Raw genomic sequence first — 22,578 nt, 5'->3', positions numbered from 1 at the left:
CTTAGTGGTGATCCCAAGCCACATCTGGCTGCGGGTCTGCAGGAGAAAGCTCCAGGCACTGAATAACAGCTGAGCTTTGTCACTGGAGGAGAGGAGTTTGTCAGAGGAGCAGATGTGAGAGGAAGAGGCTCGGCCCCTGCTGAAGGTATTGCTGGAGCATCAGCGATACTGTAGCAGCACAGAAACTGAGCACGAGGAGAGCTGAGGATTAGAAGTGAGCCCAAGGGAGAACCTGCAGCTCTTTGCTGGGATTTATGTGCTTTGATTAGGGGAAAGCCAGAGCTTTAATTAAAGCCACGCATGTGAAGATCCGATGCTGCATTCAGAGTGTTGAGTGCTTGGTTTAATTAAAAACAGTTACGGCAAAGCTGCTTCTCAAGCACTGCCCGCCTCGGCGCGGAGGCGAGTCCGCTCTCTCTCGAAAGCCGGGTGTTAATTTAGCTGCTCGCTGCTAATGGCGGCACGAGTGCGACGCTTCCTCTGAGCGTTTTCATTTTCTCCGCCTGTCGGATCGATGAATCCTGTGGCTGTGGGTGGGTTTTTTGCCCCTCTTTGATGGCATTTTTCTTTTCTGCACAACCCTCGCTGGGAAAAGGGGGAGATGCTGACCTGCCAGCCCGCTGGGATCCCAGCCTTAATTACTCCCCCATCCTCCCTACTGTAACCTCTGCTCAGCGCCGTGTGCTGCCAGGCCGGCCCGCTCCGCTGCTAATTAACCTGCTCCTCGCATCCAGCTAACGCAGGGAGAACGCTCTGGGAAAGCAAACACTTGTCACGTCTTCCCAGGCTCCCCCCCCCCGCCATGATTTAGGGCAGCGAACTCATTTGCCGCTGGGCCGGTGACTCTTCGGGTAGCCGCGGCGTTACAGTCGCTGCGCTCAGTGGTGGCACTTCCCCGGGACTTCTGATTTACAGCTCGCTGAGCCGGGGGATGCTGGGGGTGATCAATCACACCGGAGGCACCGAGTCAGCCTGGCCCCTTCTTAGCATCCAGCGTAAATAACCGAGCTGGCGAGGTCCTTTTTATGGACCCAGAATATTTATTGTCGCGCTTAGATAAGGGAGGTTGGGAACGCGGCACGCCCAGCAGACGGGGCGACCGGGGCCGACGACAGCGGTGGGTGGAAACGCTTTGCTGGAGGGCTCTGCCCGCGCCGAGGGAGCGGGGCTGAAGCACCTGCCTGCGCTCAGGACCCGAAGCCAGTTGGCTGAGAAATAAATCGGCTTCCAGAAAGCCAGTCCTGGGTGCAGAGCCCCTGTGCTGCCCAGCGCCCCGCTCGCCCCCGTCCTTCCAGACGGATTCCTGCCGTGCCCGCGATGGGGCTGCGACGTCTCTCCCACCACAGACCCTCTCTACGCAGCTCTATCTGCCCTCTCACAAATCTCCGTAGTATTTGATCCCAAGTACATCTGTTTTTCCCCGCTTTTTGCCACTCAGCTCTTCCTGCTTCCTGACAATCGTGGCAGCTCTTTTTCTTCCCCCAGTGCTGCGGGAGCTGCTCCCCAGGCCAGCACAGGGCTCGGGAGCTGCTGCGGCTCATTAACAGGCCCTGACGGACCTGCTACTCAGAGTTTGCTGGATTAATCCACTTGGCACCAGGAGAGCACAAAACACTTCTCCTACGGGTGTGCGTGAGAGCGTTTGGGGCCTGATCGTACGGGAAGGTCCTTCGGAGCTTGTCCCCGTGCGTTGTCTCTTGCTCGGTGCTGTTCTGGCTGCAGAGACCAGCAAAGAGGCTCCGGTGGCGGTCGGTGTCAGCACGAGGTCAGGTCTGTTATTCATAGGGCAGCTGCTCCCTGCACTCACTCCTGAGCGCTTTATTGCTTCCAGTTGCAAATACTTCAGATTGTTGGGGCAACAAACATCTCTGCGGCCCTGGAAATCCACCCAGCGCTTCGCCGGAACGCGTTGGCTGAACGTGAGCCAACAGTGTGCCCAGGTGGCCAGGAAGGCCAATGGCATCCTGGCTTGTACCAGCACTAGCGTGGCCAGCAGGGACAGGGAAGGGATGTGACCCCTGGGCTTGGCAGTGGGGAGGCCGCCCCTTGATGAGTGGGTTCAGTTTTGGGCCCCTCACTCCAAAAAGGCCATTGAATGACTCGAGCGTGTCCAGAGAAGGGCAACGGAGCTGGTGCAGGGTCTGGAGCACAGGTCTGATGGGGAGCGGCTGAGGGACCTGGGGGGGTTTAGTGTGGAGAAGAGGAGGCTGAGGGGAGACCTCCTGGCCCTCTGCAACTCCCTGAAAGGAGGGTGCAGAGAGGGGGGAGGAGTCTCTTGAGCCAAGGAGCCAGCGGCAGGCCAAGAGGGAATGGCCTCAAGCTGCGCCAGGGCAGGGTCAGACTGGCTCTTAGGAAGGATTTCTTTGCAGAAGGGGTTGTTGGGCGTTGGAATGGGCTGCCCAGGGCAGGGGGGGAGTCCCCATCCCTGGAGGGGTTGAAGAGTCGGGTTGAGCCAGCGCTGAGGGATCTGGTGGAGTTGGGAACGGTCAGGGTGAGGTTCATGGTTGGGCTGGAGGAGCTTTAAGGGCTTTTTCAACCCAGATGATTCTGGGATTCCGTCTGCCACCCTGCCCGAGAGCTCAGGGCGCAACCACCCAGGTGACCAACTGCGATGGGACCATCCTGGGGGACGAAGGGTTGGACCAAAGCGTAGCCAGAACCCAGCACAGAGCAGGGAACGGTCCGTGGAGGGACATGGTCTAGGCTGGAACAACAGGCTGCAGTCCCTGCCTTTGCTGTTTTCTTTGTGCCTCAGTTTTCTTTGTCTTGAGTCTCCACATTTATCATTTCTGGCTGTGGTTCCCTCGCAGAGGTGACTGAAGGTTTTGGGGTTGGGGTTTTTTTTTTTTATTTTTCCTTTGCAGAGAGTGGGTACTGAAAAGCAGCCTCTTGATAGCCATGGCGGTGTACACGTACCTCCGGCTCATCGTGGACCACCACGGCACGTCTCAGCTCCAGGTGCTTCGTCAAAAGGAGGTGGATTTCTGCATCTCCCTCCTCCGTGAACGGGTGAGCAAATCAGGGAACTGAGGGGGTGACGGGGAGCAGCGACCTGCCTGTGTGGGGTGGTGTTCCTGGTGCAGCTGGAGGTGGGAGACGCTGGTGAGTGAGCACTGGAAGCGCTGGTTCCTCAGAGGCACCGCCCCGCTCGCGCCGTACGGACTGCGGTGCGTGGTTCATGCTCAGTGCAGGCTGTGAATGGCTTTGGAACAGATTCCCCCCGGCTATCCCGTCGGACTGCAGGCTGGGGTGGGGGCAGAGCAGCTGTTTGGATGGGGCCGCCTCATTTCAGTCTCTTATCCAGGCCGCAGGGGCTAAAACCATTCTCTTTCTGCTGCTGTGGCACCTTAGTGAACACCAGTTCCTCCCTTCAGGAGGCAGCCAGCGTCCTCGCGGGCTTACAGCGAACACAGCAGCCAGCTCCAGGCCACTTTTTGGTCTGTATCATGCTGGAGAAGTCACCAAAGCTGGGTGTAGGCAGAAATCCTTGCGTTTGGCATCCTAACTCCAGCGGGCTGTGACGGCTCTGCAGCTCCCTGCCCGCTCTCCCCTTCCTCCATGCTGGGTGGGAAGGACCAAGTGTCAAGTCTTAGCTTCAGAGACTGGCTGCAGTCCTGGAGAGAAAATGTCAGATTTATGGGCTGATTGTTTGCTTTACAAGAGAGAGAACATTTTAAAATAGCTGCTGACCTTCCCGCCTGTCACCCTGCCTCTCAGAACCTGCTAGCTTCAAAAGAGGGGCATCCTGCCAGGGGCAGGAGTGTAGATATTGTGCAAAGAGTGAATCATCTGGAGCTGGCGGGAAGGTTGAAGGACTGACTGTTCCTCCCTTCCCCTCCTCCTTCCCCCTGCTCAGGAGCAGGTAAACAGCAAATGAGATTTATCTTTTTTTTTTTTTTTTTTCCCCCCTCTCCTTTCCCCAGTTCATGGACTGCTTCATGATCGGCCGGGACCTTGTGCGGCTGCTGCAAAACGTTGCGAGGATCCCCGAGTTCGAGCAGCTGTGGAAGGACATCATCCACAACCCGCAGGTCCTCAGCGCACAGTTCACAGGTAGGCAGGACCGGCTCCGTGGGCAGGGCGAGCCCCTGCCAGAGCCCCGCTAGCCACAGGCAACCCCCTCCTGCCTCCGCACGCCCTTGCGGCAAGGCTGCCGCGACTGTCAGCCCCTTCTGGGGAGAGTTGAAGCAAAAAATCCCGCAGAGTTTTTCGCTCTGCGCAGCCCGTCTGGCTCTCGGGACCGTGCTAGAGCTCTCCGGCTGCGTTACAGCCCTGCGAAAGCAGCGTGTGTTGGGTGTGTGGGTTCCTTCCAGATGCTCTTTTAGAGGAGAGCTTGCAGAGAGCGCCATAATTACAGCGTGAGATCCCACCTCCGTCAGCATCAAGGCCCACGTGGCTGCTTCCAGAGCCCCTCTCGTCACTAACTGGGAGAAGATGCCTCCAAAAGCAGCTTTCTGCTGGCTGCCGGGAGCGTAGGGATAGGGGCAGGGCCTGGGCCGCTCTTCCATGGTCGCATCCGGCGCTTGGCAGCTTTTGCCAATTTTTTAAATGCTGCAGAGGCCTTGTAGGCGTTTGGGCTTTAAACCATCCTGAAAAACAGATACTTCAGGCAGCTGTAATGATAAATCACAAGAACGCGGCTGGGCCACGATGAGAGTCATTAAATTGTATTGCTTGTTCTGGACTTAACACTTCCAGAATTGTTGCTTTTTTTTAATTAACTGATTTATAAACCAAAATGAAGCTGGAGCCCAGAGATACAAAGTCCCTGAGTCCTTCAGACTCCAGAAAAGAGCCTGATGAAGCTCCCCAGCTCTAAAGCAAAAAGTCCAGAAGATGCAGCAACTGACACTTCCCAAATGGGATTTTATTTCTCCCAGTAGCCGGGCACGCTTGGTGTGCCAAAGGCTCAGGCGTGGAGCTCTCTGCACAGCGCCGGTTATAAAATAGACACGACGGAGAGAGTGTTATATTTATAATTTTTATTGGTATAAATTATTCACTTCTCTAGGGGCTGTCACATCATTATCTGTCTGCAGCAATTCTAGTGAGTCTTTGGAAATGGGGCTTTCAAGTGTTCTCCCCCCGCCCCCGGTGCCGGCTTTCCTCTCTCGGGGGCCGTGTTAATGTCACTTTAAAGATCTCAGATTATGCCCAGGGAAACTCGTGGCACATCATTTGATTAAATGCTCCTTAAGCTCTGTGATCTCTGGCTTCTTCTCCATCTCCAGAACCCGTCTCCTGTCATTGCTGGGCTCTGCTGAGACGTGCCAGCCGAAGGGCTGCAGGGACCCGGTTCCCCTCGCTGGGTTGTCAGAGGTAGCCTGTGGGGCCCGTAGTCTGAGCCCTGCGCCTGAGGTGGGCTCACGTTTCCCATTTCCAGGGCGCAGCCCCCGCCTCTCCCCGCAGCTCTATGTGCACTAGAACCATTTCTTAGCTCTGTCTGGATCTTCCCAGCTGAGTGCTGAGCTTTTGCGTCCATGCTCGGAGCGTCCTGGGGCACCTGATTGTCTCTGTAGCTTCACTTGCTTCCCACTCCGGTAGGAGCAGCTGGTCAGGGTTATTTCCTGATTTTCTGCCAGTTTTAGCCAAATGACCCAGCAAAACGATACCTAAATCGGGGCTGACATCAGCGCTCCTCGTCATTCTCTTCTAACAACTAGCAAACTCCCCCTGGTTTTTGCCCTTTCTCCTCTGGTTCCCTTTTTCTGCTGTTTGACACCACAACCGGCGCCCCGTGGCGTTGCCCGATGGCTCGGAGAGGTGAGAGGACGCCCGGGTAAGCGCACGCACGCACCAGCGCGTTTCTCCTTCAGCTGCAACGCGCCGGAGCCGGCAGAATTCGGGGGGGACGCCCCAGCGCTGGCAGCTGGGCAGCCCTCGGGGTGCAGGGAGAGGGGGGCTGTGTCTGGCTGGGTTTTCGCTCCTCCCTGTCCCGCACAGGACCCCGCCGTTGGCTCTGGGGGCCGGATGGGAGGACTCTGAGCAGAAGCTGATCTGTCCAGGGGTGCCCTCATTCGTGTGGAGCCTGGCAGTCCCCTCCCCAAAACAATTTCCCCTGCAATTGGTCGTAAAACGACTTCTTTGCCCTCTTGCCTGCTGTAATAATTCCTCTGCAAGGTGGCCGTTGCTTCTAGCAGCCGTTGGTCCACGTGCTCTCGGGTTTGTATCTCTCTGTAACCTCCGATCCGGGTCAGTCCTGCTGAGCTCCACGCTGCGGCCAGGGCAGGAGCACGGGGGGAAACCGCTGCAGGGGACGGCTCCCGGCGCAGGACCCATCGCTCCCTGTGAGCAGCTGGGAGCTCTTTTAACAAACAAGGTGCTTTTGTGGCTCTTCCCCTGCTGCGCAGCTCGCCCCACCCTTTCTCTGAGCTCCACCAGAGCTGGCATCTCTCCTTTCTGCTTTGAGCTTCCCTCCTCCAGCCCTCGGTTGCTCAGGTGCGACCCTCGGGCCGCGCGGCAGAAGGACGACTTGACTTCCAACCGGCGAGAGCGCAGCGTCCCTGGCGCCTGCCTGTCTGCGTCAGAGCTGGCTGCCCCGTAAATCCTTCAGGTCTTGTCAAGCAGCAGCAAAGCCTCTCCGCTCAGGTCATAAATTCCTCCTCTTTGCAGCTGTCTGGGAATGAGAGCGGCTTTTGCAACCTCCCCTTCTCCTTCCCATCCTCCATTCCCTACACGCGTGTCCGCACACAAGTTTTTTCTGTTGTGTCTGATCTTTGTTGTTACATCTGGGTGCGTTTACTCCAGGGAAGGAGTTGGATGTAGGTGCTGGCAGAGCCCAGGACGGGTGCTCTCTACGCCTCACGGCTTTTTGGTGCCCAGGCCAAGGGGTGGGAGATGGGAAACGTGCTCTCTTGGTTATAACTTGAGTCTTGGCGTCTGGACTTTCTCATTTCTCCTCCAGATCTCGTCCCTGTCCTGCTGTGCACCCCCTCTCCCTTTCTCCACACTCTCCTTCCTGGCGTCCTCATTAGTGATCTCTAACAAAAGCTTGCACCGCCCAGGAGATGTTTTAAGAGACCTTTTCCAGCCAAAATCTTGATCCCTTTCCTCTGCCTGTTGCCCTGGGGAAACGGAGCGTAACGCTCCGAGCTCGGCTCGCTGTGGCTGTCGGTAGATCCCCACCCGCCCGCCGGCCGTGCCAGTGCAGACCGACCCCTCTGTCTCTCCCCAGGTGTCCTGCAGCTCCTCCAGTCGAGGACTTCTCGCAAATTCCTGGCGTGTCGCCTCACTCCTGACATGGAAACCAAGCTGCTCTTCATGACCTCACGGGTAATTCCCTCGTGCTCGCCGGGGGTCCTGTGCCAACGCGGGGGAGGAGGGCACGTCCCTGCCCGGTCCACGGTGCACCAGTCCCGTTCCCACGCTGGCACTGGGCACGGGAGGGAGGGCAGAGCTTTACTGGGGCGAGTATTTGTTGCTTCTGGCATCTGACGGCGACAGGGGGAGGAGGGGCTGCCCAGCAGGAGCTGATGTAGATGGGCCTGAGACATCCCTGGTATTCATTAAAAGGCACAAACCAGCCTCGCAGGGGAACGCTGCTCCTGGCTGGCCGCTTTCCAAGGCAAGCGCTTCCTCTGAACGGCCGCGACGTGGTGGGTTATCGGAGCTCCGACACCAGCCGCCGTGCTCCGGAGAGGCCAGGAGCTGCGCAGCGCCGGCACCGGGGTTAACTGTTATCTGTGCCCGCGCGCCAGGCAGAGCTCGCTTCCCCCGCCGCTGCCTGCACGCTGCCTGCTCGCTGCCTGCACGCTGCCTGCTCGCAGGGGCTGCGCTGCGCCGCGCACGCGGGGCGTGTGGTCCCGGCCGCTCGCCTGGAGTCGGGCCCCGCGTGAGAACGCTGCACAATGGCCTTTTTTGCTTCCTCGGTCTCTCTGAAGACGCTGCCAGCCCGGGGCTGCCGGAGAGCAGGGCGTGGAGCAGAGTTTGCCGAAAGAGGCAGCTTAGAGGATGGCAGAGCGCGGTTTGAGCAGCCTTTCCCCGAGCCTTGAGCCAAACCTGCGTCTTTCCCTCTCCCTTCAGGTCCGGTTTGGCCAGCAGAAGCGGTACCAGGACTGGTTTCAGCGGCAGTACCTGTCCACCCCAGACAGCCAGTCCCTGCGCTGCGACCTCATACGCTACATCTGTGGCGTGGTGCACCCCTCCAACGAGGTGCTCAGCTCCGACATCCTCCCGCGCTGGGCCATCATCGGGTGGCTGCTCACCACCTGCACGGTGAGTGGCGAGGGCCAGACCCGAAAGCAACTCACAGAACGGCCGGGGATCTCCTCCCTGGAAGGGCAGGGGGTAACCTGCTGGTGCTGGAAGCTGCCGTGGAAGTTGGGATTAGGTATTTGCTGGCTGGGCTGAGGGAGGCAGTTGCGGAGCAGCAGTTGGGACGTTGCCCTTCGTTCTGTGCTCTGGATTTTAGTCCTGGCTCTGCTGCACGTTGAATCCTTTAGGATCTGCTTTCCCTGCGTAACCCTCACCTTCTCGCTTTCAGCTTGTCAAGCCCTTTGTTTCTGATTTATGTTTATGACCCATCTACAAGGCGTGGGGCCTCTCTTGCCCCACTGGGATGCCTCGTTATATGCTGCCTCATTACAGACTCGTTGGCTTCCACTCTCCCTGCCCGGCCCATCGTCCCTTGTCCCACCCAGGACTGCGACCCGCAGCACTTATCAAACAGCAGAAACTGCTGAGGAAACGGCTGCAGCTGTGCCCGTAAACGTGGGGCAGATAACACCAAGTGATGTGCAGGGCCCAATTCTGCACAATTCGGGGTTGTAGCCGGGCTGCGCTTCACCAAGCACGCGGCCTGTGTGTCCCAGGCTTGGGGCTGCCTCGGCCTCTGCCGCGCTGCCCGGGCCGGAGCTGCCTTTGGAGCAGGCAGGTTTGCTCGAGAATTTCCCAGCAGCTGGTACCCGGGGAGGGGTTTTGCCAGCTCGGCCCTATCCTGGTGGTGGGAAGAGCATCGCCACCCCCCGCCTCGCAGCAGCAGGGCCCGGCACGTTGGGTGTGCAGAAGGATGGGGTGCTCAGCACCGTATTCACAGAATCACACAGAATCCCAGAATCCTCTGGGTTGGAAAAGCCCTTGAAGCTCCTCCAGCCCCACCATGAACCTCACCCTGACCGTTCCCAACTCCACCAGATCCCTCAGCGCTGGGTCAACCCAACTCTTCAACCCCTCCAGGGATGGGGACTCCCCCCCTGCCCTGGGCAGCCCATTCCAACGCCCAACAGCCCCTTCTGCAAAGAAATCCTTCCGAAGAGCCAGTCTGACCCTGCCCTGGCGCAGCTTGAGGCCATTCCCTCTGGTCCTGCCGCTGGGTCCTTGGCTCAAGAGACTCCTCCCCCCTCTCTGCACCCTCCTTTCAGGGAGTTGCAGAGGGCCAGGAGGTCTCCCCTCAGCCTCCTCTTCTCCAGAATAAACCCCCCGAGTTCCCTCAGACTATTTCTATTTTTTTTTTTTTCTTCTCTAGTCCAACGTTGCTGCTTCAAATGCCAAACTGGCCCTATTCTATGACTGGCTCTTCTTCAACCCCGAGAAGGACAGCATCATGAATATTGGTATGCCACAGGAGGCTTCCTCTGCATGGGCAGGGGTCGAAGAAGGGGTTAACGGCATCCAGAGCTGGTAGAGGTGGGGGGATCTGGTGGGGAAAGCCACATCAGTTCCCTCCCCTGCCCTGAACTCCTGGGATTTGCTGGCTCGCAGGAGAGTTATTTTGATGGAGCCGGTTTTAACTGTGGTTTTCGTAGCCCTAGTAGCAGCCAGTGTCTTCCTTGAGGCCAGTGGCTGCCCCTGAGCGGCTGCTGGGCTGTCCCAGGGCACGTGAGAGCCGGGGGCATTGCTGGGAGCTCCTGCCTGCAGGGAGGCTGGTTCTGGCCACTCTTTGAAGCCCAAGTGTTATTTAGGAGCTGGATGAGGGCAAGGGTGCGTCCAAGCCAAAAGAAGGGTGTTCCCTCTGCGCCCCAGAGGTCGAGGGCTGGGTCTGAAGGATCGAGGGGACATGGGGGATGTGGGTGTCCCAGCGGCTCTCAGCACAGGGCTCCCTGCTCTCTCCTTGCAGAGCCTGCCATTCTGGTGATGCATCACTCCATGAAGCCTCACCCTGCCATCACCGCCACGCTGCTGGATTTCATGTGCCGGGTGAGCTGCTCCTCGCGCGCCGGGGAATTCCCTGCCTGGCTGGATGAGTCCCACGATGGGGGTTGAGCGCTGAGGGCTGTGAAAGCAACCTCTGGGGTCCGCACGGTCTCTCTGCCGCCAGCGGGACAGAGAGACTCCTCGGGAGTGTCAGCAGAGGACAGCATGGAGGGAAACGGCCGCGCTCGCATCTGCTTACACCAGCCGGCTGCGCAGGGGTCACGCTCCGCAGCGAGCGGGTCGCTGTGTCAGCCTCTGGGCCTTGCTTTAGCCTCTGTGTCAGCCTCTGGGCCTTGCTTTAGCCTCGTACCCTTGTCCGTGGGGTAGAGGAGTGAAGTGTGTGGGCCTGGAGGTGCATCCTTCGGGACTGCAGCCGGGCCGTGCTCTCTGCCCGTCGCTGGGGCAGCAGCAGCACGTTGGGTGTAGGTCGGTGCTTTCCCTTCTCTGCCAAGACAGAAGCTGGGAGCAGTCGAGTGGTTGAGCTGCGCAGCCTGGTCCCTGCGGGCCGCGCTTGCTCTGTGCTGACCGGTCACGAAGGGCAGGAATGGTAACGCAAGCTCAGGCCAAACAGACGTCGCCGCTCCCCAGAGAGCTTCGGGGCAAAGGCCTGTTGCCTCTCCATCCCGCAGGAAGAGAATTTCTTTAATTCCTAGAGCCAGTGATACTGGAGCAGCAAGATAGTGTCATCTCGCTGCCCATTCTTCAGAGCCAAAAAACCAAACCAAACCAAAGAAGCTGTTCCCCCTTCTTGTTTGGTTTTTTTTTTTTCCACGTTCCTCAGTGCATCATCTGGTCTGTTCTGCCCTGAGCCTCTTGATTGCGAAACAGCCTGCAAGAGTAGCTCAGTATCTGCTGGCAGCCCTTTTAACCTCCCCTTACCTATGCTAAATGAAGGAGGGATATTCCCCTCGCTGGTGAGCCAAGAGCGCAGTCAGACGCGCTGCTGCGGAGGCTCAGCCAAATAATTCGCCTCGAGAGGCTTTGGTGAGTCCTCGCAGCCTCTTGATAAATCCGGGGAGGTCGGAGCATTGGGCCCATGTGTCATTCATTAATGGGAACGCCACTGTGGGAAGGCATGTAAGACTTCCCAACTCTGCAAATAAATCCTTCCAGAAGGATGAGAGTTAGTAGGAAAAAAGCTTCTGAATTGTTCCCTTTAATACCTAATGAACTGCTTGGCCCGGTGTCACCCCCTGAGGGCAAACAGCATCTCACTGCGGCGGGGAGCAAGTCAGACCCACCGTCTCCCTTTCAAAGGCCAGCCCTCCTCGGGCAGTGCGCCGAGCTGCTCCTGCCCCTCCAGCCTGGGGGAGGCATTGCCAAGACTTGCCGGTTCCAGTAATTTGGTCCCAGGGAGGGCTGATGGTGTTTCTTGGAAGCGGGGTCTTTCCGTGGCATGAGCGCTGGAAGAGCTGCGAGTTACATCACTTTCCTCCCTCATGCCCAGCACGCTCTGTGTGCTCCCGGGCTGCAAAAGCAGCTGCTGGCTTCTGGCAGAGGAATTAGGTGGAAGGTTCCTGGGATGACCCAGATTTCGGGGAGGAGTCCTCTTCCTCCAGGAGCAGAGGACTGTGTGTGAACAGAGCTGAATGTTGGGGGGGGGGGGGCCCTGCTCCTGCAGCAGTCGCTGCTGCTTGCAGCATGGCTCTGGCACGCCCCAGGGCTTCTCACAGCTCACGAGGCAGCGTCTGTGGCTTTTCCTCATCCCTGGGAGATGCATCGGCTGGTCCGCTGGCGTGGAAAAGCCAGAGGTGTGGGCTGGACCCCCTTCTATCCACCATCCCCGAGATGCTGCACTCGGGGAGTTCTCCTGCTGCCCCTCTTGGCCAGGAGCAGCTGGGATGTGGCGCTTGAGTCGAGGGCGACCCGGGAAGCTGAGCGATGGCCTTAGCTCTGGCTGTGTCCTGCCGGCTGACGCAGGCCCAACGGCAGGCGGGAGGGTTGATGGCACTAATGTGGTTGTTCTCCTGTTTTCAGATCATTCCCAACTTCTACCCCCCGCTGGAAGCTCACGTCCGGCAAGGCGTGTTCAACTCTCTCACCCACATTGTGGAGAAGCGAGTCCTTGCGTAAGACAGCCCTGAATTTTACTGCTTTTATACAACTGTGCACCAATTTTCCTGGCTGTCATCAGCCTAGTCCAAACGATCTCCAGGCCCTGCGGAGGGCATTTGTGTATGAACCATAGAAGGAGCCGTAGTTGTGTCTTTATGGTGCTGAGGCTGGTCCTGAGAGCTGTTCCTTGAAGCAAGGGACGGGGTGGGTGAGGGAAGCTTTAGCCACTGGCTTCAGATGGATAGAAATGTCCCCAGGCTGCACGGAGCAGCCTTGCTGGTGGTGCTGCAGCCTGCAGACAGCTCCTGAATCCCTCCGGGGAGGTGATGCCTCTTCTCCCCTTCCCACGCCTCTTCTGGTGGCTCCAGTCCCGTTGGTGGCCAAGCGAGGGAACCCCGGCCGAGCTGCAGGAGGGCACGTGGCACCTCGTAGCTTGTGGTCCGTAACAAACCAAAGCCCTGACGTTACGAGGAGATTCCCTCGCGCGTCCACCGAGGTGAAGCTACACAGCAGGGCGCCGTATCTCACCTCTTTCTCATCCCTTTCCCTTCCACCCCCCGCCTCTCACAGACACCTGGCCCCTCTCTTTGACAACCCCAAGCTGGACAAAGAGCTCCGCGCCATGTTGAGGGAGAAATTCCCGGAGTTCTGCAGTTCACCCTCGCCCCCCATCGAAGGTAGGTGGCAGGGGGAGGCTGCGGCGCTGCTGCCTCCCCGCAGACGGGGCTTTCCCCGGCTCTCCTGCAGCAGCCGCTGCCGCTCGGAGGGTCGGAGGGGGGAGAGGAGGCTTCAGGGTGCTGGTATTTATGGCTGGTTGTGGTCTCCCATCATCTCAGCCCTGTACACCCAAGATGCACACCACCCGTTTCTCTCTGCTCCGTAGGGGCTACTTAGCCTTTCTTCTCTGTAGGCTAATTGATTAACATAATTAGGTTAAACAAAGAGCAAGCATTTCTAACCTGTATTTAGCAGGAGAGCTGCTGAAGGCCTGTGCCTGTCAGCCTGTCTGGTTTTCTGCTGCATCCCTGGCTGAAGGGACCCACCTACCCAACAAACCTGGCTGCCCCAAAGCCTGGTTTGAGCTCAGAGAGCCACGGAGCGCCGCGCAGTTCACCCACCCCTTCCCTCCCAGCGCTGGGAAGGAGAAAAAATGAATCAAAAGGCTCAGGAATGGAGATAAGGACAGGGAGGGGTCGCTCACTCATTAGTGGACGCAGGCAAAAGACAGGCTCATTAGGGGAAGAAAACAAGAACGTCACTTTAATTCAAGCACTAACAAAACGCCTAACAGGCAGAGTGGGACAGTGAAAAGCGTTACCATATCTTAAAACATCTCCCCCCACCCCCCTCTTCTTCCCGGGCTCTGCTGGCAAAGCTGTGGCCCTGCTCCAGGGCTCGGGCTCTGCTCTTGGCCTGGGTGAGGGATGAAGCCTGAGGATGCTGGGCAGCTCGGGGGGAGAACGACCCAGCCCTGCCACACGTGGCACCGGGTAGGTCTGGAGGAGTGGAGGTGCTGGGAGTGCCCTTCCCCAGCTTGAGTTTTCCAGGGTCTGTCACTTGCCCAGACTCTTTTTTTTTTTTTTTTGCCTTTTCAAAGCACTTTTATCTCCTTGCCGGAGCCTGTGGAGGTGACTCGCAGGCAGGGCCTGCCCTGCCCCTTGGCTGTGCGAGAGCCGTTCTGCCCTGACCCCTTTGTGTACATTCTTGCAGTCAAAATTGAGGAACCCGTTTCCATGGAGATGGACAATCATATGTCAGAAAAGGATGACGGTTGCTATGACAACGCCGAGGCCGCGTTCAGTGACGACGAAGATGACTTGAACAGCAAAGGTGAGGAGTGCAGCCAGCTGGGCAACGATGCAGCCTTTGCCTCTGCGCCGGACAGTGTTTCCCCACTGCCTCACAGGCAACGGGCACCTTCCCTTTGTGATGGAGGATCCTCAGAGCACGAGCTGTGAGCACAGTTCCCTCAAAGCCTGCTCGAGGCAGGGCCCCTTCTTGAGATCCAGGTTTCCTTCTGCAAGAGGTGTTGAGACTGACGCTCTGCTGCTTCCCAGTCCCCGGCAGCCAGGCTCAGGAGATCTGATCCAAATCTGTGCTCGAAGGGAATCCAGATCTGTTGGGCTTCACCTCCTTGCCTGGTTGTTCCCTAGAGCTTCGTCCCTTCGAACGTAGCCCTTTCTCCACCCCTGTGTCTTCCCTCGATGTCTGACAAGTCTCCAGCCCCGCTGCGCTGCGTGGTTGGGAATCCCTGTGGCAGATGCTGGGCCGGATGGTTGGTTTGGGAACAGGGTGTCTCTGTTCTCAGGCAGCTGCTAATGAGGCTCAGGCCTCTAATTGCTCAGCCACACGGTTTTCATTACGCTCGCTCCCTCTCGAAGTCATGGAGCTGACAAGCCTGCGCAAGGCCAGAATCCCTTCTGGAGCTGGAGGCATCTCAAGCTCTTCCTGGCTTTGGTGGTAGGACTCTTGTGGGCTTCCTGCCACGCTGGAGGGTTACCCCTGCGGTGGGGAGGGGCCACAGGCCCAGGATGGGGGAGAGGACATGACACCGCTGTAGCGCTGTCTTCAATAGGCCCGTCGCGCCCTGCTTGGGGCCCCTGAGAGGGACGCAGGCTCGAAAGCCGCGTGCAGAGAGGATTTTTACAAAGGGGATCACCCACCTTGTCCCAACCCTTAGCAGCAGCTTCTTTGCGAGCGCTTCCGCCTTGGCCCTGGCGCTTCTGGCTCTGCCGCAGTTCATTTTTGTGGCGTGGAATGAGCCTGGAGGATGAGGGTGTGGAAAAGCACTTGGGGTATCTCAGTCCCAGAGTCCTGAACACAAGCGTTTGCGCCTCGGGTAGAGGGAGACTCGCGAGCCGGCGGCGTGTGTGGAGCGTGTTGAAGGACAGGGAGAGCGTCAGGTTGGGAAACTGGACTGAAGGGGAAGCGCAGCTCTGGACAGCCCCTGCGGTTGGATCCCATCCCGCCTTCGCGCTCGCTGTGACCTGGACACGTCTCTAAAGGGTGAAAGGGGAGATCTGAGGCCGGAGCGCACGCGGGGGGCACGCTGCTCCTCCTGGGGTGCCAACGGCCCCGGCAGCCCCACACAGCTCCCGCTGCTGGGACAGAGATTGCTGCCAGTGCCTCTTCGATGTAGCTGCTTGGGAAAACAGACTATTCCACTGTTGCTTGCTTTGTTGCAGGGAAGAAGAGGGAGTTCAGGTTTCATCCGATCAAAGAAACCATTGTGGAGGAGCCTGTTGATATCACACCGTTCCTGGACCAGCTGGATGAGTCACTGAAGGACAAAGTCCTGCAGCTGCAGAAGGGAAGGTTGGTGTCGTTTGGTCCTGTTAGAGTTCGTGTCCATCGCTTCAGGGCAACGACACACGAGTCCTTTCAGGCCTGTTGTACAGCGCTGCTTCCTCCAGAGCCCTTCTCTCAGAGCTCATGCAACCTTGTGGCTTTAACACAGAGAGCTCTTCCTCCAGAGTTTCTGCAGGAAATGCCCAGGTGGTTTTGAAAGGCGCTGGGTTAAGAGCCTTGTAAGTCGTCCTTGGAGCGGGCCCAGACCAGGACACAACAGCAGTTTTCGGGGGGGCTACAACATTTCTCTGAATCTGTGACAGGAAGGCAAAAGGCTCTTGAGTTTCATCCTTCGCTGTTGGATTGAGGAGGGGAGGCTGCGGAGGCCTTCGGGGCTGGTGTGGTCTGGAGGGAGGTTTCAGTACATCCCTGCACGGGACACGTTCCCCGTGGACAGAGACGTACCTGTGTCCGCATGTTCTCTGGACTTCCCCACCTCCACTCTTGATTTTCAGTGACCTTGGAATTAACTCCATCTAAAGAAGGTTAAAAAAAGCTCTTGCTTTGCAGACCTTGGTGTAGTAGACGGATTTAACGTAATTTATGTCTTTATGGCTTTAAGTGCATTTAATCTTATGCTTTTAGTCATTTAATTTGTTTGTCTTGCTGCAGACAACCTCGGGCACTTTTGTAAGTAGGTGCTGCAGCAGTGCCAGGGCTGGGTGTCTGCAGTGTGTGCTTCTGAGCTGTGCCTTCCTCTAAGCCTGGCACCAGCACTAAGCAGAGCCCCCCCCCCCTCTCCTTTCTCAGGTCCTGAGCGGGGGTCCCGAGCAGAGCCAACTCAGCACAAAGCCCCCTTGTCCCCGCTTTCGGTATCTTCCTATGTAACTTGGATTTCCTCTTGTTTTTGTGCTCCAGCGATACGGAAGCTCAGTGTGAGGTCATGCAGGAAATCGTGGATCAAGTCCTGGAGGTAACTGCCCAGAGCCGGGGAGCAGCGCTCCGGCCTAACTGTAAAACCAGAGCGGCTGCCCCAAGAGCCGCGACTGAAGGAGGGACACGCAAGCCCCAGGACACTCGAATCCTGAAGGAGTTCAAAACGCTGCTGTGCAGCTCTCTCCGGGCTTGTTAAACACAGCCCCAGGCTGCTGCTGGCTGGAAGGGTGGAGCAGGGCAGGATCGCTCCGTCCGTGCTCTGTTTCCTCGTGCCCAAACGTCCCTGGTAGCTGCTGGGGGAGACGCGCTCACGTTTTGACCCCGCGCGGCTGCTCTCGTGTCTGCAGAGCTCCCGGGGGCTTCTGCGTGTGCCGTGTGTCTGGGATGCTCCCTGGCTTTTGGCCCTGGGCTTTGTGCTCAGGAGAGGCCGCAGCAAGCCCTGCCCAGCAGAAGAGCTGCAGATGTTTTCCAGGAGCTGAGTTCATCCCCTGCCTCTATCAGCTCCCTTTAGAGTCAAGTGGCCTTTTACCACATGAGAGCTGCTCCTCCCTCCACGGGGAAGGGGCTTGTCAGGGTGTAAATCCTCATTGCCTTCAGTCCCTGTTAGCCCTTTGCAGAGGGAGAGCTGAGCTCAGGGAATCACTGGCCACTAGAGGACAAGTGGCCCACGGTGATTGTGAAGTGCTTCAGAGCTGGGCATCAATTAGGGGCTTGTCTTGCTGATGAGCAGCTCCTGGTGCTGCAGTAGCAGCAAAATGGCTCCCGAGCAGCCCAGGGTCTGTTCCCCGCAGCAGTGACTCTGCTGTGTCCCTCCCAGCTGTACCTGTGCCGGGCAGGCGGGGTTTGAGCTGGTGCTTTCTCCCCTTATTCTTCCCTTTCTCTCTACCAGGAGGACTTCGACTCGGAGCAGTTATCAGTGCTCGCATCCTGCCTCCAGGAGCTATTTAAGGCTCACTTCCGTGGTGAGGTTTTGCCAGAAGAAATCACAGAGGAGTAAGGCTCTATTTTGTGTCTCATCCTTTCACACTGGGACTTGGGCTTTTCCCAGTAAAATATTCACCATTTTCAGAAGGCTGTGCTGCAGCCAGCAGCTTCCCTCTTGAAGCAATCCAGGGTTCACAGCGGTCAGCGTGGAGCTGGTCAACTTGTCATATCCAGGGCTCGAAAGAGAACATCTTCCTCCTCCCCACAAGTGCCGGGAGAACTTGCTGCCCCAGATCCTTGTGTCAGAGCTCAGTTTAAGTGATGCCCCCGTGGCTGCTGCTGACCAGGACACACAAGGTCCTAAATGCTCCATCTGTCCCTGCTGTACCCGCACAAACCAGCACCGTAAGCTCTTCCTCTGGGGTTTTGTTGGAACAGGGCTCGGAGTCGGAGCTGCTGGGCTCTGGCAGCAGGACCATTCTGTCTCCCTTAGCTAGGACTAGCCCTTGGTGGCCCCCAGTTAGCTAGGACTAGCCCTTGGTGGCCCAGGACCGTTCTGTCTCCCTTAGCTGGGACTAGCCCTTGGTGGCCCAGGACCGTTCTGTCTCCCTTAGCTAGGACTAACCCTTGGTGGCCCAGGACCATTCTGTCTCCCTTAGCTAGGACTAGCCCTTGGTGGCCCAGGACCGTTCTGTCTCCCTTAGCTGGGACTAGCCCTTGGTGGCCCAGGACCGTTCTGTCTCCCTTAGCTAGGACTAACCCTTGGTGGCCCAGGACCGTTTGTCTCCCCGTTAGCTAGGACTAGCCCTTGGTGGCCCAGGACCGTTTGTCTCCCCGTTAGCTAGGACTAGCCCTTGGTGGCCCGAGTACCACGGTGAGCAAGGGCCAGGGCTTTTTCCCTGCCATTGCTGGGGAACACGGAGGGTGGGTGCCCGCAGAGCTCTGACTGCTGCGTTTGTCCCGCAGGTCTCTGGAGGAGTCAGTGGGGAAGCCTCTCTACCTAATATTTAGGTATGTCTGTTCTGAAATTTTTCAAGAATCGAGTTAGGGCTTTGTTTGCTTCCTGACCACCACCGTGGGTGAACCCTGGGGGCCTAATTCTGCCACGCCCCTGCTTGCCCCAGGGCTGATCCCAGGATCAGAAGAGTTTATTGCTTCGTTCTGCCTATGTTGCATTTTGTTCAGTAGAAAGACTTAAAAATATAAGAAAATGGCAGCTCGTTTGGTCATTTGTGGAAGCGTGGGATCCCTGGGTAACAGAAGTTTGCTTGGTCCTCACCCCTTTGTTGCTGCACGTCCTGTTCTCTGCAGCAGGGCTGGGAGAGGTGGCCCCGGTGTCCAGTCTGGAGCGTGCCTGGTACTGGGAGCTGGGCTGGCCCTCGGCGTTAGCGAGAAGCTCGTGCAGGGGGTCCCGTGTGACGTCTCCCTGTCCTGTGCTCCTCAAGGAACCTCTGCCAGATGCAGGAGGATAATAGTGGTTTCTCGCTGCTGCTGGATCTCCTGTCAGAGCTCTACCAGAAGCAACCCAAGATCGGCTACCACCTCCTGTACTATTTAAAAGCCAGGTAGGCCCATGGGGGGTTGCAGGAAGCATCTAACCTTCCACTCGGCCTCACGCTGCCTCCAAGAGACGGCTCGGGGTCGTACCACCCCCCCCGCCCCAGCACGGGGCTGGCAGGCTCCGCGCTCACCTGGGCACGTCTCCTTCTAGCAAAGCTGCGGCGGGGAAGATGAACCTCTACGAGTCCTTCGCCCAGGCCACGCAGCTGGGGGACCTGCACACGTGTCTGATGATGGACATGAAGGCCTGCCAGGAGGACGACGTACGGCTGCTCTGCTACCTCACCCCCTCCATTTACACAGAGGTAAAGCCCCTGCCAGGCACCGGGAACCCCAGTTCAGATGCGCAGGGCCCCCCCTCCCCTTCCTGCGGGCACTGGTTCACTTCTGAGCTTCAAGGGCTGTTACCCCGTAGCAGAGAAGCCATAAAGCCTAGAAAAAGTTCTGTCAGGCCGAGCACGATGCGGTCTCCGTCCATCCCCCAGCCCAGCTCAACGGGGGTCGGCGTCCTGCCCTCACGATCGATGTTCAGCTGCTTACAGCCCCGATAAAGCCTGACGTGCTCCCGTGCATCGCCCGGTACTCGCTGGCCTGGATTCAGCGCACGCACGTGCCCGGTTCCCAGCGCGGTGGTGTCCGTGTGCCTCGCTTAAAGAGGTTTTGCTCTCTGCTGCTTTTCTGGAGAGCAGCAGGTGAAGGCTCCCAGCAGACGTGTCAAAGTCTGGGGGAAGCGGCGCTCGGAATGAGTTCTGCCTGCCCCGAACCCTTGGGTTTAATGAAAGGTTTTATTGCTTTCAGCACTCGGTGCTGAGGAGGAGCCAGCTGGACTTAGCAGAGAGCACATTTGGATCGAGGAGCCAGGGATCGGCCCCAGATAGGTCCCAGTTTGGTCCCAGTTCACGCAGCCTGGCTGGGTCTTGGGCAGAGCTGCTGTTGCCTTCCTGCTGCCGGGACGCTGACGAGCCCTCGCAGCCCTGTGCAGGCTGCAGCCTTTTATTTGAAATGTTTGCAGGGTGGAGGCTGCTTCCAAGAAGCATCCAGCGATCACCCGGCTTCAGGGAGCGGTGCTGGGGGTTGGAGAGAGGGAGGGTAACATCTGAATAGACGGAGGGGTCACAGTTCTGCGTGTACTTTCTCATTCCCTGGGAGGAATGAGCTGGCCCCGCTCCTCCCTCCTTTCTGGCTGGTTCAGCAGGAACATCTGCTGGGCGTTGAGGCCGTCCAGCCCCATTCCTCACGAGCGCTTCCCGGGGGTTTCTTTGGGGAAAGCGGCACAGCAGCAGCCTGGGGAGGGGGGAAACCTTCACAAGAGCAGGCGTTGTACCACGCAGCAGCACGGCGCGTGCTCCGGGGGGCTGCTGGCAGAGAGCAGCAGCTGGATCCCCTCCCTGGTGAGGTCTAACAGCCTCCCACCCTAAAGCAGGGGGTCAGACTGTTGCTGCTCCCGTGGGTGTAGTGACCAGCTCGAGTCAGGCAGAATGTCCCGAGTGCGGCCTGGCTGAACAGCCAGATCCGAACGGTGCAGCCGTAGCTCGCTGCCGCCAATTTTCCTGGCCTTTTGGCCCGTGCGTTGATTTTTATTTTATTTTTTTAATTCCTCGCAGTGCTGTGTAACGCGTGAGGCCCTGGAACAGCGAGCGAAGCTAGCGAGGAGAGGGAAAAATGGAGAATTTTAACCACTCTGGTCTGGCTGACTTCTGCCACTGGCAGTGGAAGCAGCAGCCTCGCTCCTCGCGCAGCTCCGCTCGCTCCAGATGGTTGGTGTCAGCTGCGTCTCACAGATGTGCCGGGCGCTCGCTCGCAGCAGCCTGCCCACGCGCTGCCCCGCAGCCCTGGGCCCGCTCGAGTGGTGAATGAACCTGCCCGCTGCGGGCTGCTCACAGAAAACAGCCCCTCAGCCCTCCTGCGCTTCCTTGGCTCCTTTTCCTTTCCCCCGTTGTGGTTAGGAAGCCCCGGCCGAGCCGCCGGGTCAGGCAGCATGACGCTGCCCCTGCGCCTGAGCCTGAGCCGAGGAGGAGTTTTGCCTCAGCTATGGGGACAGGAGCTCTTGCCTGGCCTCTCCCTCGTGTCCTTTCCTGAGCCCTGCCTTGGTTTTGCACTCTTGCAGTTCCCAGACGAGACCCTACGAAGCGGCGAGCTGCTGAACATGATTGTAGCTGTCATCGACTCATTCCAGGTAAGGAGGGGACTGGGGTGGGGGGCAGCACGTTCCTCGAGTGGCAGCACTTGTTTCCTCCGCTCCCGGGAGGTTTAAACCTGAAATAGCCCATCCAGGGGGGAAGCACTCTGCTCGTTCAGTCCTCCTTGCCCCCGTTCTTAAGTGAGACATCAGGCTTTGCAAAGAGGAGCCCCAAAACCTCTGGGCGTATCTTTCCGTTGAGGAGCGGCGGTGTCAGAAGGCTGAATCCCAGCTGCTTCTTTCTGGCCGCTGCGCTGCTGAGATTTCCCTGGGTTTGCTCCGATCCCTCTTGAGTTGCAGCAAAAAGCACCGCCGTGGCTGATCGGTGATAATAATTATCAATAATAAACCCCTTGGCAGGGAGGTGCTTGGTGCTGGTGGGGCGACGCAAAGCGACGGTGTCACAGCGGGCGGGAGGGCGCAGGGGAGGCGCAGGCGGGGCCGAGCTGGCGCCCCGGGGGCAGATCCGCTGCGGGGCTCAGCGGGCTGAGGAGCGGAAGGCCGAGCCCTCATTAGACCCTCCTGGAAGGAACCTTTCCCCACGGTCACGCTGAGTTGCCATGAGCAACCCAAAAATAGTCCCGGCGAAGGCTGGGGGCGGGGAGGTGGGCACGGGCAAGAATGCTGGGCTGCGTGTTTCTGCTGTCTGGGCTCGTCTGGAGCGTGATCTGCTGATAACCCTTTAACTCGCCCTATTTATACACCATCCCCGGCCCGTCGTGCCTTTCCCAGCTGCGCAGGGGCCAGAACGCCTCGCCAGCAAGTTTTCCTTGGCAGGCTGGAGCCGGCGTTGGGTACAGGAAAGGTTTGAGTCATGATGCCCTGACCCCCCCCAGCTCAGCCCTGCTCTTACTCCTCTGCTCCTGGGCTCTGCCCCGTGCTGAAATGCAAAGGTTTTGTTTTTCCCAGCAGAGGCCCGTAGCGTTTCCTCTCCCCTCCCTTCTCCAATTCCTTCGTTCCTTCCTGTTATTCTTCATCTGTTTCCCCACGATGCTCTGGCTGCGTGGCCCCCGCGCCCGGCCCACGGGGGGTCTGTGGGCCAGAGCCCGGGCAGCTCCGCGTGCCCCCAGCACCCTGCGCCCGAGCAGGCTGGACCCAGAGGCCGAGGAGCAGGGGGGAAGGTAGATGAGAGCCAAGGGGCGCCCTGGAGCTGAGCCTGGCAGCGCGGGAGCGGGGAACGGGGCTCCCCAGCTGCCGTCCTGGCTCGGTGCAGCCCGGGCAGGCTCCCGGTGCGTCCCGTCCCCCTGCGCCGCCTCTGCCTCTCCCGGGGCTGGAGGGGGTGAGGCAGCACCACGCGTCTGCGTAGCATCAGCTCCCATCCTGCAGCCCAGGGACAGTCCAGGACCCCCAGCAGAGAGGTCGGGGGGGTCGGAGCTTTCCCAGCAGGCTGCCGAGCCCTCCCCGCTGCCGGCCCCTGGGCCTGAGAGCTCCCGGAGCACGAGGAGCAGGTCCCCGGTGCTCGTGCCCAGCGGCACACGGGGCGACGCCGTCCCACCCGCCCTGGC

The 22,578-nt window shown here is 58.8% G+C and overlaps 1 protein-coding gene across 3 annotated transcripts in view; it reads left to right on the top strand.

Moving 5' to 3' along the window:
* INTS3 (integrator complex subunit 3) overlaps positions 1-22,578 on the top strand; it is a 44,569-nt gene that overhangs the window by 13,895 nt on the left and 8,096 nt on the right. For all 3 annotated transcript variants that reach the window (XM_074809374.1, XM_074809376.1, XM_074809375.1), the window contains exons 7-22: positions 2,865-3,009; positions 3,924-4,053; positions 7,175-7,272; positions 8,023-8,214; positions 9,464-9,551; positions 10,055-10,134; positions 12,109-12,200; positions 12,757-12,863; positions 13,897-14,016; positions 15,372-15,501; positions 16,393-16,447; positions 17,300-17,403; positions 18,301-18,345; positions 18,780-18,899; positions 19,046-19,199; positions 21,002-21,070. In XM_074809374.1, coding sequence (XP_074665475.1) covers positions 2,865-3,009; positions 3,924-4,053; positions 7,175-7,272; positions 8,023-8,214; positions 9,464-9,551; positions 10,055-10,134; positions 12,109-12,200; positions 12,757-12,863; positions 13,897-14,016; positions 15,372-15,501; positions 16,393-16,447; positions 17,300-17,403; positions 18,301-18,345; positions 18,780-18,899; positions 19,046-19,199; positions 21,002-21,070 — 1,729 coding nt within the window. The remainder of the gene's footprint in view (positions 1-2,864; positions 3,010-3,923; positions 4,054-7,174; positions 7,273-8,022; positions 8,215-9,463; positions 9,552-10,054; positions 10,135-12,108; positions 12,201-12,756; positions 12,864-13,896; positions 14,017-15,371; positions 15,502-16,392; positions 16,448-17,299; positions 17,404-18,300; positions 18,346-18,779; positions 18,900-19,045; positions 19,200-21,001; positions 21,071-22,578) is intronic.

The sequence above is a fragment of the Strix aluco genome, chromosome 30 (genome assembly GCF_031877795.1).
Source record: "Strix aluco isolate bStrAlu1 chromosome 30, bStrAlu1.hap1, whole genome shotgun sequence".
NCBI classification, from domain to species: Eukaryota; Metazoa; Chordata; class Aves; order Strigiformes; family Strigidae; genus Strix; species Strix aluco.
The sequence above is the reverse complement of the archived record's forward strand: the minus strand, read 5'-3'. Positions and strand labels throughout refer to the sequence as shown.